This window comes from Eubalaena glacialis, chromosome 10, assembly GCF_028564815.1.
Source record: "Eubalaena glacialis isolate mEubGla1 chromosome 10, mEubGla1.1.hap2.+ XY, whole genome shotgun sequence".
Taxonomy (NCBI): domain Eukaryota; kingdom Metazoa; phylum Chordata; class Mammalia; order Artiodactyla; family Balaenidae; genus Eubalaena; species Eubalaena glacialis.
This window is the reverse complement of record NC_083725.1, coordinates 110,533,804-110,546,875: the sequence shown is the minus strand read 5'-3', so window position 1 is coordinate 110,546,875 and position 13,072 is coordinate 110,533,804. Positions and strand designations below refer to the sequence as shown.

The 13,072-nt window shown below is 41.8% G+C and overlaps 2 protein-coding genes across 2 annotated transcripts; both read right to left on the bottom strand.

The window, feature by feature from the left end:
- Window positions 1–1,410: 1,410 nt before the first annotated feature.
- Window positions 1,411–2,358, bottom strand: LOC133099620 (olfactory receptor 9Q2-like). The gene is given in 1 exon segment (XM_061203384.1): window positions 1,411–2,358. A coding segment is annotated over 1 exon segment (948 nt).
- A 5,465-nt stretch (window positions 2,359–7,823) lies between these two features.
- Window positions 7,824–8,777, bottom strand: LOC133099619 (olfactory receptor 9Q1-like). Its single transcript, XM_061203383.1, is given in 1 exon segment — window positions 7,824–8,777. A coding segment is annotated over 1 exon segment (954 nt).
- Between the last annotated feature and the right edge of the window lie 4,295 nt (window positions 8,778–13,072).

Below are 13,072 nucleotides of genomic sequence, written 5' to 3'. Positions count from 1 at the left end.
TGTCAGGGAACATTGCATGGCAGCTAATATTTGAAAAATGGCCTCCAAGATACACTCCGTGGAGTTGCTTCACCCCGCTCTGCAGTTTTTAAGTGATTTGTGCAAAAAACACAAACAAAGGCTGATGTGTGAATCTTGGCCGCCAGTGCAATTTTTCCCAATATCTTTTCCTAAACATGTCTGTACAACTCTTTTCTAGAATTTTTGTTATATGTCCTTAAAATGAAAGTTCCTAGAGTTCAGAGCTGCTGTCTATTTAATCTATGCACTTCATTTTCTCATACACAACTACATGCACACACACACACATTGACACATGCTGCCACATTACACAGTGCTAGCGCATCAGGGCTATAAAATAAATGTTGTTGACTTCCTTCTACCTCTACAGATTGGACTTTTATCTTTTCTTTACCAGGTCAAAGGAAAAAGAACAGTGCAATAAATTCCAGATTGAGTGATTATATAGGGTGGGCAGTAGATCATAGCTAGAGACTGTGTGCATGGCAATGAAAAGCTCAGGCTTGACTGGGGTAGGAGCCCCACTATGGCATTTGCTTGATGACCTTGGCACAATTAACTCGAAGTCTCAGATGCCTCATCTACCTATAAATCAGGAGTAATAACAAAACGCCTCACAGTGTTGTGGTGAGAATTAAATCAGGTAATTCCTGGAGCAAACATTACAATTCCTGGAAGGTGATAACTGCCTAATAAATCTTAGTTGCTATCTATCATCATCATCATCATCATCACTAATTAAGTTATTATTATTCAGAACCCACAGAAACAATAAGAAGAGAAAACATAAACGATGGGATTCAGAAAATCTCTTTGGATCAAAACAGTAGGTGCATTGGTAGATAGCTTTTTGATTTGTTTCACTCATCAACTGTGCCAGGCAATGCCTTACATTCCACAGATGCTAGTGAATAAGACCGACATGGTCCTTGCCCATTCATGCACTGAATCCTCAAAAACATAGTCCTATAAATTAGGTGAACTCACTTGGCAGATAAGAAAACTGAGGACTGAAGAAGCTGGAACTTAAAGGTCGACACTGGAACCTAAGATTCATTCATTCATTCAACAAATATTTCTTGAGAGCTTTCTGCATGTTAGGTGCTTTGCTAAGCACTGGGTGTACAGAAATGAATCTCACAGGTAAAAGTGCTTCTTTTCATGTAGTTTACTTTCTAGTTGTGAGGACTAGATAATATCAAATATGTAAAACATAGTATATCAGATCATGACAAGTATTACATGATATAGTAAACCAGAAAGTGGAGGTGGGAAGTTTAGGCGCAATATTAATAAGGTTTTCTGGGAAAGTCTTCCCAAGTAGGTGATATTTGAGGAAAGACAGAAAGGTGGAGAAACTAAGGAATGACATATTTGATGAGGGTCCATCTAGGGCCTTCCAGAAGCCTTTGATCGGCTCAGGGATTTCACAACAGACTCCTTGACCTCCTTATTCCTCAGGCTGTAGATGAGGGCGTTCAACATTGGGGTCGCCACTGTGTAGAGCACGGACACCACTTGGTCTGCCTCCGAGGACTGGCCCGAATTATCTCGCAGGTACATAAAGATGAGGGTCCCAAAGAAGAGAGTAACAGCAGTGAGGTGGGAGGCGCAGGTAGAGAAGGTCTTGGCCTGGCCCCAGGCAGAGCAGACCTGCATGATGGCCACGATGACGAACAGGTAGGAAACCAAGATGAGCGATATACAAGCAGGCATGACAAAAACGGCGAACACAATAATCACCACCTCCTCGGTGTAGCTTTCCCCACCAGCGAGTTTTAACAGAAGGGGTAGGTCACAGAAAATAAAGTTGATCTCATTGTTTCCACAAAAGAAGAGCGTGAAGGCGGTGACCGTTCGAATAAAGGCGCTGGAAAAACCAGCAACATAAGCCCCAGCTACCAAACCCAAGCGGGCCTTCTCGGTCATGATGGTGACATAAAGCAGCGGTCGGCACACGGCCACGTAGCGGTCATAGGCCATGATCGCCAAGAGGCAGCAGTCGATGGGAGCAAAGAAGGTGAAGAGGAAGAAGTGGGCGGCACAGCGCGCTTTGGAGATGCCTCTGCCGTGTTCCAGCAGCGCTGCCAGAATCTGGGGGACGATGGCGGAGGTCTAGCAGACGTCCCCGAAGGAAAGGCGGCTGAGGAAGAAGTACATGGGGGTGTGGAGCCGGCGATCTTTGCGGGTCAGGAAGATCATTCCCCAGTTCCCCAGCAGAGTGAGTATATAGAAACCCAAAAAGACCAGAAAGAGAGGAGACCCCTCCCCCTCGGGATGTTCAGCGAACACAGTAAGGAAGAACTCTGTCGCTACGGTGTGACTCCTCCCAGCCATCCATTCAGCGGTTGACCTGTGAAAGCTAAGACAAAAGTGCCCGATAACCGGATCCCTGAAGACAAGTTCAAGTCATTTTGTATTTTTAACCAATAATTTCATTATGACAGTTTAATAAGGATACTTTACTTGTTTTACCATGGAAACCGAACACAATTTCTCCCACAATTTAGTCTGGGTACCCTTAGGCAAAACTGTAGCTAGTCTCCCTCAATGTCTTGTTTTTCTCTTCTCTCCCCTTGTTCTTATTTTGTGGTATTGATCCTCCTCAGGAACTTAAAGTTCTTAGGTTTTCTGTTCTTTTGTTTTCTCTTTATTTATTTATTTATTTATTGTTTGAGAAACCAACACAACATTGTAAAGCAACTGGACTCCAATAAAAATTTTAAAACGAAAGATCGAGTCATTTTTAAAAAAAACTTTAAACTGAGTGTCTGATAGGTAGGCATTCGACTTCAACACACTTCGCAGCCTAATGTGGAAATGGACAAATATAGAGCTCAATACAATATAAGATAAAAAGTGATGAATGCTTCCATTATACTAAGAACAGAGAGCAAGTGATTCTCTAACTTATAAGTCAGCTCTTGTATTTGCAACTCTGTCCCCAATTAGCTGTTTGATCTTCCACAAGGCACTTAACCTCTCTGAACCTCAATTTCCTCTTCTGCCAAAAGGGGCTCATAATATCTGCCCTGCTTATAAGATAAGGTTAATGCATAGATTAAAACAGATGCAAAAGTGCATTGGAAAGCTAAAAGCACTCTACGTATATATGGTGGCTATTTAAAATTTTAAATGAACATTTTAAGGAAGGGTAATTTATATTCTATGAACAAAAAAAGCACAAACCAAAAAAAAAAAAATCCATTAGCAATCAGCAATGGGCTCTGCTTATCGGAATATTTCTATTTTCAGTCTAACAACGCGCATATTTAACAAATAGCTGTTATCCTAATTAGAGTTAGCTGGCTTATTAAGGATTGTCTGTTTTTTGTAAGTACTCGCATTAACCTTGGAATCAAAAGAGCAAACATAAGCTCCTTTTAGCACCTCACAAAGCTCCATAAGCATTGTTTGGTTGTTCTCATAGTCCTTAATAAAAGCAGCAGTTTGATAATAAACAGCATCCAAATTTGAAAGCAGAAGTCTTTCTGCAGTCTGGTGTTGTCTGAGCACTGTTGGCCGAATCTGGGTTAATGGAGTTGAAGGTTCTTAATAGAGTTCTAGAAAAGAGCTGTAAAGGAAGGCTTTGGTCCTATTTGATTACCTGATACACCAGCAGCCAGGCCAATACTAAGCTGACCCATTAGAAATAATAACAAAGAAGAGAAATTAGAATTGGAAGCATTAGCAGGTCACGAACCATCCTCACCTGAATTCCACTTCACCAGTGTCTTCTTCCCTTGTTTAGTGTTTCCTCTGCCAGTGACCTGCCGATCCAGAGGAGACCTAGGTCGTAGCTCACTCACACTAGATATGTGACCCTGGGCAAGTCACTTTTCTTCTCTGAACTTCAATTACATTGTCTTTGTTCCCTTTAAATAAACAACAATGCGGCGTGAGTCCATAATCATAGTAACTTTGTTGATAGGGGGTTGCTTCCAGAACCACTATGTCTTATTCTCACTTCATGGAGTTCCTCTCACCCTTGACAAAACAATACATCCCTGACGTTAGAATTGCCCAGGACTTTTTGCAGACTCAGCCCAGGATAGCAGGGCTTGTGGACCAGCCTCTCTCCCTGAGCTTCTGATCCTGCACTAGACCTTCCTGGTGGTGCTTTTTGTATTTGCTGTCCCAGCATCATGCCATAATTGGTTCCTGAGGTAAGTCTCCAGGGAACGGCAATTTATCTTCCTAACAAGGTGTCTAATATCTTTGAAGATTTCGCTTTAATTTCAAACTCTCAAAGCCCCATCCTACATCCTGCCTCCAGGGCCTGAGGAGGCTGGTTCCTAGTCTTGCCTCATTCCTATTTTGTACCAAAAGGAATATATTCCTTGGAAGATTTCCTAAGTTCTTTCTATAGAGTAAAAAGTATATCGAGTCTCACATGCAACGTTGGGGCTTCGTGGCCACAGTACCCAGAGGCTTTTCAGTTAGCCCTTCCTTCTTAAATAAAAGTCTTTAACTGTCTGCTTAGAATTTAATCAGAAAGAGGCATTAAATTGTCTCCTTAGACCTGACAACCCATTCTCTCAGTAGTCCCTGTCAACTCGTTGTGTTCTCCCTGCCTTCTGGCAGATTCCAAGAGAGCAAATAACTCTGCAGTATACTACTCTTATTCAAACAGACCCTATATTGTCTTTTTCAATCAGGAGGAAACTTTGTAACTAATCCCAAGCTTTCTAACTACTAGCTTAATTTTTCCCACCACATTTTTCCTGTAACACAATTGACCCAGGAACTATTTATTAACCATCCCCCTTTTAGAGGATCTATACATTTTCAGCTGGGGTTTTAATAACCAGACCAACCATCATTAAAGGGATCAAACATTTCTTATGAAAATTATAATATGTATGTTAAAGCATCCTGTCTTCTAGAATAAATATCATGTCTTCGAAGGTCTAAATGTTTTATTTTAATATAAGTGATCTTAAACTTAATATTCTTTGGCTGCCTTCACCCTGAATTTCCATGTTTCGCTTATCTGCTTCTTCTGATTTAAAATCCTGTTACTGGAATTCCAGGTGTGACACATCATTTTTGGCTGGCTGAGCTTGGAATCATCCTTTGTCTGTAGGATACTGTCACCCCCTTTATGCCCTCCCATGATGGTTTATATCATTCATACTCCTGGGATCTTGTTTTTTTGGTCATCCAAGGGACAGGTAGAAAAGGAGTTTGAGTTCTAAGAATAGGGATCAGAGGAAAAACAGAAAATGATGAGTAGGTGGGGCCTGTTCCCTCCCAGTACCTTGGATTTGATGGAGGTACCTACAGTCAGAGAAGTGAAGAGCAAGACCCAGCAGACTCCTGGGAAGCTTTGGATGCAGGCTGAGATGTTGCAGAGCCCAGGGACCCAGTGCAGACTAGGATTCCCTCCTGCCCACTCCTGCACGGAACACAGCAATGCTCTGCCTCCCCAAGGTCAAAAGCTTTAAGGACATAAAGAGTTGACATCTATGGTACAGATTCTGCAAATACCATTACGGGCAGAGGAAATGGTATAAATCACTAAGTGGATTCTCAGGCAAAGGATGTGACAAATGGAACAGGTGGGGAAGAAGAAAGAACAGGGCATACTTCCAGTGGTGACAGCAATTGACAGACATATTATTGTGAGCACGTAGAGATTCACGTGAGGCATCCCTGGAAACTACTACAGGAGTTTGAAGAATCCTTTGAGCAGGGTCAGCTTTATTAACTGGACCATCAAACTACTACCTTAATTTAATCATTAAAAATAAACATAACCTGCATTTCTCTAATAATTAGTGATATCGTGCATCTTTTCATGTGCCCGTTAGCCATCTGTATGTCTTCTTTGAAAAAATGCCTATTCAGATTTTTTGCCCATTTTTTGATTGGGTTGTTTTTTTGACATGGAGTTATATGAGCTGTTTGTATATTTTGGATATTAACCCCTTATCCATAATATCATTTGCAACTATTTTCTCCCATTCTATAGGTTGTCTTTTCATTTTTGTCAATGGTTTCCTTTGCTGTGCAAAAGTTTTTAAGTTTAATTAGGTCCCATTTGTTTATATTTGCTTTTACTTCTTTTGCCTTTGGAGACTGATCCAAGAAAATACTTCTGTGCTTTATGTCAAAGAGTGTTCTGCCTATGTGGTCTTCTTGGAGTTTTATGGTTTCTGTTCTTACACTTAGGTCTTTAAATCATTTTGAGTTTATTTCAACAATGAGCTATCACCTCACATCTGTCAGAATGGCTGTCATTAAAAAGTCTACAAATAACAAATGTTGGAGAGGATGTGGAGAAAAGGGATCCCTTGTACACAGTTGGCACAGCCATTATGGAAAACAATATGGAGGTTCCTCAAAAAAGTAAAAATAGAGCCAACATATGATCCAGCAATTCCACTCCTGGGTATATATATCCAGAAAAAATGGAAACTCTCAAAAAGAAGCATACACCCCAGTGTTCATAGCAGCACTGTTTATAATAGCCAAGACATGGAAGCAACCCAAGTGCCCATAAACAGATAGTTGGATTAAGAAGATATTCATATATATATATATATATATATATATATATAGGCACATAATTATATATAATGGAATATTACTTAGCCATAAAAACGAAATACTGCCATTTGCAGCAACATGGATGGACCTATTATGCTTAGTGAAATAAGTCAGACAGAGAAAGACAAATACAGTGTTATTATCACTTATATGTGGAATCTAAAAAAATAATACAAATGAATGTATATGCAAAACAGAAGCAGACTCACAGACATAGAAAACAAACCTATGCTTACCAAAGGGGGAGGGACAAATTAGGCATATGGGATTAACATATTCAAACTACTATGTATATAGCTCAGGGAGATCAGCTCGGTGCTTTGTGACCACCTAGAGGGGTGGGATAGGGAGGGTGGGAGGGAGACACAAGGAGGAGATATGTGGATATATGTATATGTATAGATGATTCACTCTGTTATAAAGCAGAAACGAACACACCATTGTAAAGCAATTATACTCCAATAAAGATGTTAAAAAAAAAACAAGAAAACAAAAAAACTGCTATGTATAAAACAGTAAGCAACAAGGATTTACTGTATAGTACAGGGAATTACAGCCATTAATCTTGTAATAAACTATACTGGAGTATAATCTGCAAAAATACTGAATCACTATGCTGTACACCTGACACTAACACAATATTGCAAATCAACTATAGCTCAATTTTAAAACATTTTTAAAAATAAACATAACCTAAATACTGAATCCTAATTGATGACATCATTCTACATTACATCGTGTAGAAGAGTACTAATACTGATGTCTGCAACTTACTTTGAAATGCGTCAAAAAATAAGGTGGATTTGTGGATGAACTGATGGATGTATAAATGAATAGATTGATTATAAATATGTGATAAAACAAAAAAATCTAAGTATTGGGTATAAGGAGTTCACTATGCATTATTTTCAACATTTCTGTATGATGGAAATCTTTCGTAGAAAATCTTGCAAAAAAAAATGTAGTCTTGTAGTAAGGCGTGCCACATCTGAATTACACAGGATTAACTTCAGATTCTTTTGTCACTTGTCCTGGGAGTTAGAAATCTCACTCCAATCTCTTCTCAGGCTGCCTCTTTCTTTCCTTGTTTTCTGTCCCTGGAACTAAAAGTTCTGGTTCTTTTTTAATGCCTTATGTCATGACGTATTCATTTAAACATTGAGCGTGCTATAAATAATGAGTTCCCAGAATGCTGGCACTGCAGAGGAGATGATTCTCAGGAATTTCTAAGGTTGAGCAAGGTTGGATGGCTAAGACAACCTGGCTCTATTGAGAATTTTCCTCAGAGCCTCCTTCACTTCCTTGTTCCTCAGGCTGTAGATGAGAGGGTTCAACATGGGGATCACTGTTATGTAAAACACAGACACCACCCGGTCCTCCTCCAAGGACTGGCCAGAGTTATCTTTCAGATACATGAAGATGAGGGTCCCAAAGAAGAGTGACACTGCAGTGAGGTGGGAGGCACACGTCCAGAAAGTCTTGGCCCGGCCTCCTGCAGAGGGAATCCTCATAATGGCCAAGACGATGAGCAGGTAGGACACCAAAATCACCACCATGCAGGCAGGGATGACAAAAATGGCAAACACAATAATTACCACTTCCTGAGTGTAGCTGTCCCCACAGGTTATCTTTAAGAGAGGAGGGAGGTCACATTAAATGAAGTCAATCTCATTGGTTCCACAAAAGGAGAGTGTGAAAGCTGAGACCTTCCACACCAAGGTGCTGAAGACACCAGCAATGTAAGACCCCCCAACACACACACACACACACACAAAACCCAACCGGGCCTTCCTCCTCATGATAGTGACATAAAGCAGGGGTCGGCACACGGCCACGTAGAGGTCATTCGCCGTGAGGGCCAGGAGGTAGCAGTCAATGGAGCCAAAGAAGGTGAAGAGAAAGAACTGGGCAGCACAGAGTGTGTAGGATAACGCGGCCCTGTGCTCCAGCAACACAGCCATCATCAGAGGCACAGTGACGAACGAGTAGCAGATGTCCATGAACGAGAGGTGACTCAGAAGGAAGTACATGGGGGTGTGGAGTCGGAGATCCACGCGGATCAGGATAATCATGCCCAAGTTCCCCAACAGGGTGATGAGATAGATAAATAGAAACAGGAGGAAGAGAGGTAGTGCCCATTCAGGACAGTCAATGAATACCATGAGGAAGAATTTGGTCACCAAGGTGAGGTTCTTCTCTGCCATGAAGCCAGAGGTACCTGAGAAGGCTAGGATGAGAAGCAAGTTAGGGAACTATAAATAAGATTTAACTGTATTTCTAGGTTACATGTATTGAACAAGTGCTATGGACAAAATATGCTAGGGGCTATGTGGGGCTTCAGAGATGACTGGTCTTAACTCCTACTTCTAAGGGAGTTCTGTGACATGTCAAGAAAACTGATGCGGGTAAACATTTTCAGAATAGGAGTGCTTTTTCTCCCACTTTTTATGGGTAACTAGCTGTGTGAGCCCCTGCAGTCAGATAACCACACAACCAAACTTTCCCTATCGCTCCAATAGGGGCTGATACATGGGGTCCTGTCTACCATGGAAATATCTATCTCAGGACTCTGTCCCTTTTTCTCCATGACCATACCTCCTCCCTTATTTCAAACCCTCTTCATCTCTTGCCTGGATCAAAACAAGAGCCATATAACAAACAGCTCCCGCAGCCCTCAGACTTGCTTCTTGCCAACTCTTTTTTTTTTTTTTTTAACATTTTATTTTCGTTGTTGTTGTTTATTTGTGCTTTTTATTGTGGGTTTTTAAATTTTTATTTATTTTTTTATACAGCAGGTTCTTATTAGTTACCTATTTTATACATATTAGGGTATATACGTCAATCCCAATCTCCCAATTCATCCCACCACCACCCCCGGCCCCCGCCCCTGCTTTGCCCCTTGGTGCCCATACGTTTGTTCTCCTCACTGTGACCAGAGAGATATTTCTAAGACTTTCTCATCCCCCTGTTAAAAATCCAGTCATGGTGCCCCATCAAGGATAGGATATTCTTTAGACTCCTCGGCGTGTTGGGGAAAGCCCTCCAGGGGGTCTCCCCCACTTACTTCCTCATGTCCCTTTCTTACGCCTCACTGCTTGCACCTTCAACCACACTTCTCTCCAGCCACGTGAATTGTTTACAGCTTCTCTAGTGCCCCACATTCATTCACATCCCTGTGCTTTCCGCAGGCCACTCCTTCCGCTGAAACACCTTGTCTTTCCCATCCTCAGGGTCCTGCCCGACTCCTATACCACCTTCAGACCTCAGCTCAGATCCTACATCCCACAAGACGTCTCCCTTGAGTCTGTCTTCCCTGGTCAGGGTATGTGCCTCTGGAGCTCAGCACATTGTAAAGCCACAATATGTTTTTGGGGAATAAATAAAGTTATCAAATGAGATATAAAGCATATTGCAAAGAGAAAGGCATTGTGCAAATCTTCAAGGGATTATGTTTCTTTTTATGAAAATATTTAAAAACAGAAACTGTCTGAAGTCTTAAAAGCCCAATAAAATGGATGAATATTCACAGAGATCATAAGCCATCCTTGGACTTACCCTACAATTCTCAACGTAACAGTGCGCTTACTTGACAGAAAGCTGTTGTCTTAATTAGATCCCCTTAGCTTACCAAAACTCAATTTTAAAAGAACAGATATTTTCTTTAATAACAGAGAACATATATACAGACACTATTCTAAGTGATTTATATATTAAGTCATTTAATCCCCACATTCACTTTTTGAGGTAGGAACATTTTTATCCCCATTTCACAGATGAGGCAACTGAGACAGGGTTTAAGTAGCTCAATCTTGTGCCCAAGGTTGCACAGCTAGTAAATGGTGGAACTGCCGTGAAGAACAAAACTGTACACAGAAGCACTATTTATCTTAAAACAGGATTTTACATACATCACGCGTCTATTCCAATAGTCTAAGAGGACCCAGGAAACGTCTGCCTTTAAGTAGACGCATGAATACCAGCACTGCAGTCTATTCATATCCGAAGGCGGATGGGGACTCTTGTGCTAATGGACAGAAAGTCCTTTGGCAGAGTTGCAGTGCAGGGGGTAGAGAAGATATTTGATCATCTTTAAAGCATTAGACTTTGGCGGCTAGGCCAGTGTTGCACTGACATATTGGAGAAACTGATAAATAAAAGAAATTGGATCTGGTGATCTGAACTGAGCATGAACCAAGAGGACCAGAACAGTTTTCTCACCTGAATTCCACTTTACCTTTACCTGGCCAGTCCTCTTCGCTCTTTGTCCACTATTTTTCCCTTGTCTCTAAAAAATCGTTTCTTTTCCACTGCTTGGAGAAGTACTCTAAGGGTCTGGGGAGAGACCACTGGGCTGGGTAGCAGGAGGTCTGGGTGGATATGGTCCTCCCAAATCTGCTCAGTTATGACACTGAGCAAGTTACTTAATCTCTCCAGGCGTTGGTGTCCTTCTCCCTCCCCCTACAATCTACACACACACACACACACACACACACACACACACACATTAGTGAATCAACTTGGGGACAGTAATGTCACAGCTGCCTGAATGCCGGTCCCTGCGTGTATCACCCTCAAGTCCCTTGCCAGTTCTGGTCGGTCAAGCACTTTCTTCTCTCTCTTCCCTTGATCTTTCTATTTCCATGATTTGTTAAACCTGGTTAACATGCATTCCTCACTCAGGTTCTTGTTCACTTCCAGGCTAGGAGAGCAGAGATTGGAGAAAAGCCTCTTCGTATGGGCTCCCGACTCCAATGCAAATCCATTTTGGCGAAGATACTAATAGTCTCTGAAAGTCTGAAGTCCCCAATCAATGGCTGACGTGGTCTCTAAGGAAAGGCAATTGTTACTCACGTGGATTCTTAACAAGACTCCTGGCCCCAGTCCCAGCTCCCAAAGCCCTTCAACACACCCACTAAGTGGGGTCTAAAAAGCCTAAATCCCAGTTCTACACAGTCCCTTGATGAGTGAGATGTCTCTGGCTTTAACTTCTCTGTCAGAACAATGTCAGAAACTGTGCCTTCCTCAGTGTGGCCACATCCTGGAAGGAATAAGGGTGCTTTGTAAATGCAAGGCTTTGATCACGTTATCCAGAAGGACACAATGGAGACTCTACACAGAGACCTCAACAAGACACACCATGTCTTCTAAGTTTGCCCTCTCTGGAAGTCAGGTGTTTCACTGTCTCCTCTTCGCCCCCCCACCTTCCCCCCACCACCACCCCGCCCTGCTTTAAAAGCAAATGAAATCACAGGGAAAACAAAAGCCTGGAATGTTGCTCAGAGGAGAAACTGGCATATCCTTTTCGTTGGCATGGCCTTTGCCATCTCTCTGCATCTTTAACACGGCAGTATTTCTTTAGCCCCAAATTCAGAGGCATTTTGTTAAGCCATTGAATTTCAAGATGGCTCAATTCAGAAAAGGAAATAAGGAAGATGGGGAAGAACAGAATAATTATAGAATAATTGTTCTCTTGGACAATTATGCAAACCAAGAGAAAATGAGACCATATCGGTCACTGATTCATCACGGTGCTAAGCATTCTAAATGAAGAGCAGGAGATACAAAACGAAACAAATCCCTGTAAAAGAGAAAACACAATGCCTGTCTACAAGGACTATGCAACCTAGCAGGTTACGTAATTATTCATCCTACAGATAACAGGTACTAAGCTCATAAGTGAGGTGTAGGCCAGGTGCCACGGGGAGTCAGTGTAAGGCAAGATTACTTATAGATGGGGTAGATCAGGGAAGGCTTCCCAGTGGACGTGGACTTTGGCAGGCAGTTTGGATGGAAGTGAGGGGTGGGAGAATGAGGGGCAAAACTCTTCAGGAAGGGGGAACAGCGTGAGCAAATTCACAGGGACAGGAGAGCCCAGGGACTACTCCTGGGGCAAGGAGTGGGGCTTTGGCCACAGTACAGGATGGTGTTAGGCAAGTCCAGGATTAGGGTGAGGTGAGTGAGGCACTCACCTTGGATTCAAAAGTTAAGGTGGCACCAAAACCTTTAGTAAACAAGGTAAATAATCATATGATATTATCAAAAATAAAAATCAACACAAAAATCTCTATGATGAATAAAATATCAAAATTTTCAGAACAATTTTTTTTTTTTTAGATTCCATATACATGTGTTAGCATATAGTATTTGTTTTTCTCTTTCTGACTTACCTAGGGGCAGGACAAGAATGAAGACGCAGACGTAGAGAATGGACTTGAGGACAGAGGGAGGGGGAAAGGTAAGCTGGGATGAATTGAGAGAGTGGCATGGACATATATACACTACCAAATGTAAAATAGATGGCTAGTGGGAAGCAGCCACATAGCACAGGGAGATCAGCTCGGTGCTTTGTGACCACCTAGAGGGGTGGGGTAGGGAGGGAGGGAGGGAGACGCAAGAGGGAGGAGATACGGGGATATATGTATATGTATAGCTGATTCACTTTGTTATACAGCAGAAACTAACACACCATTGTAAAGCAATTATACCCCAATAAAGATGT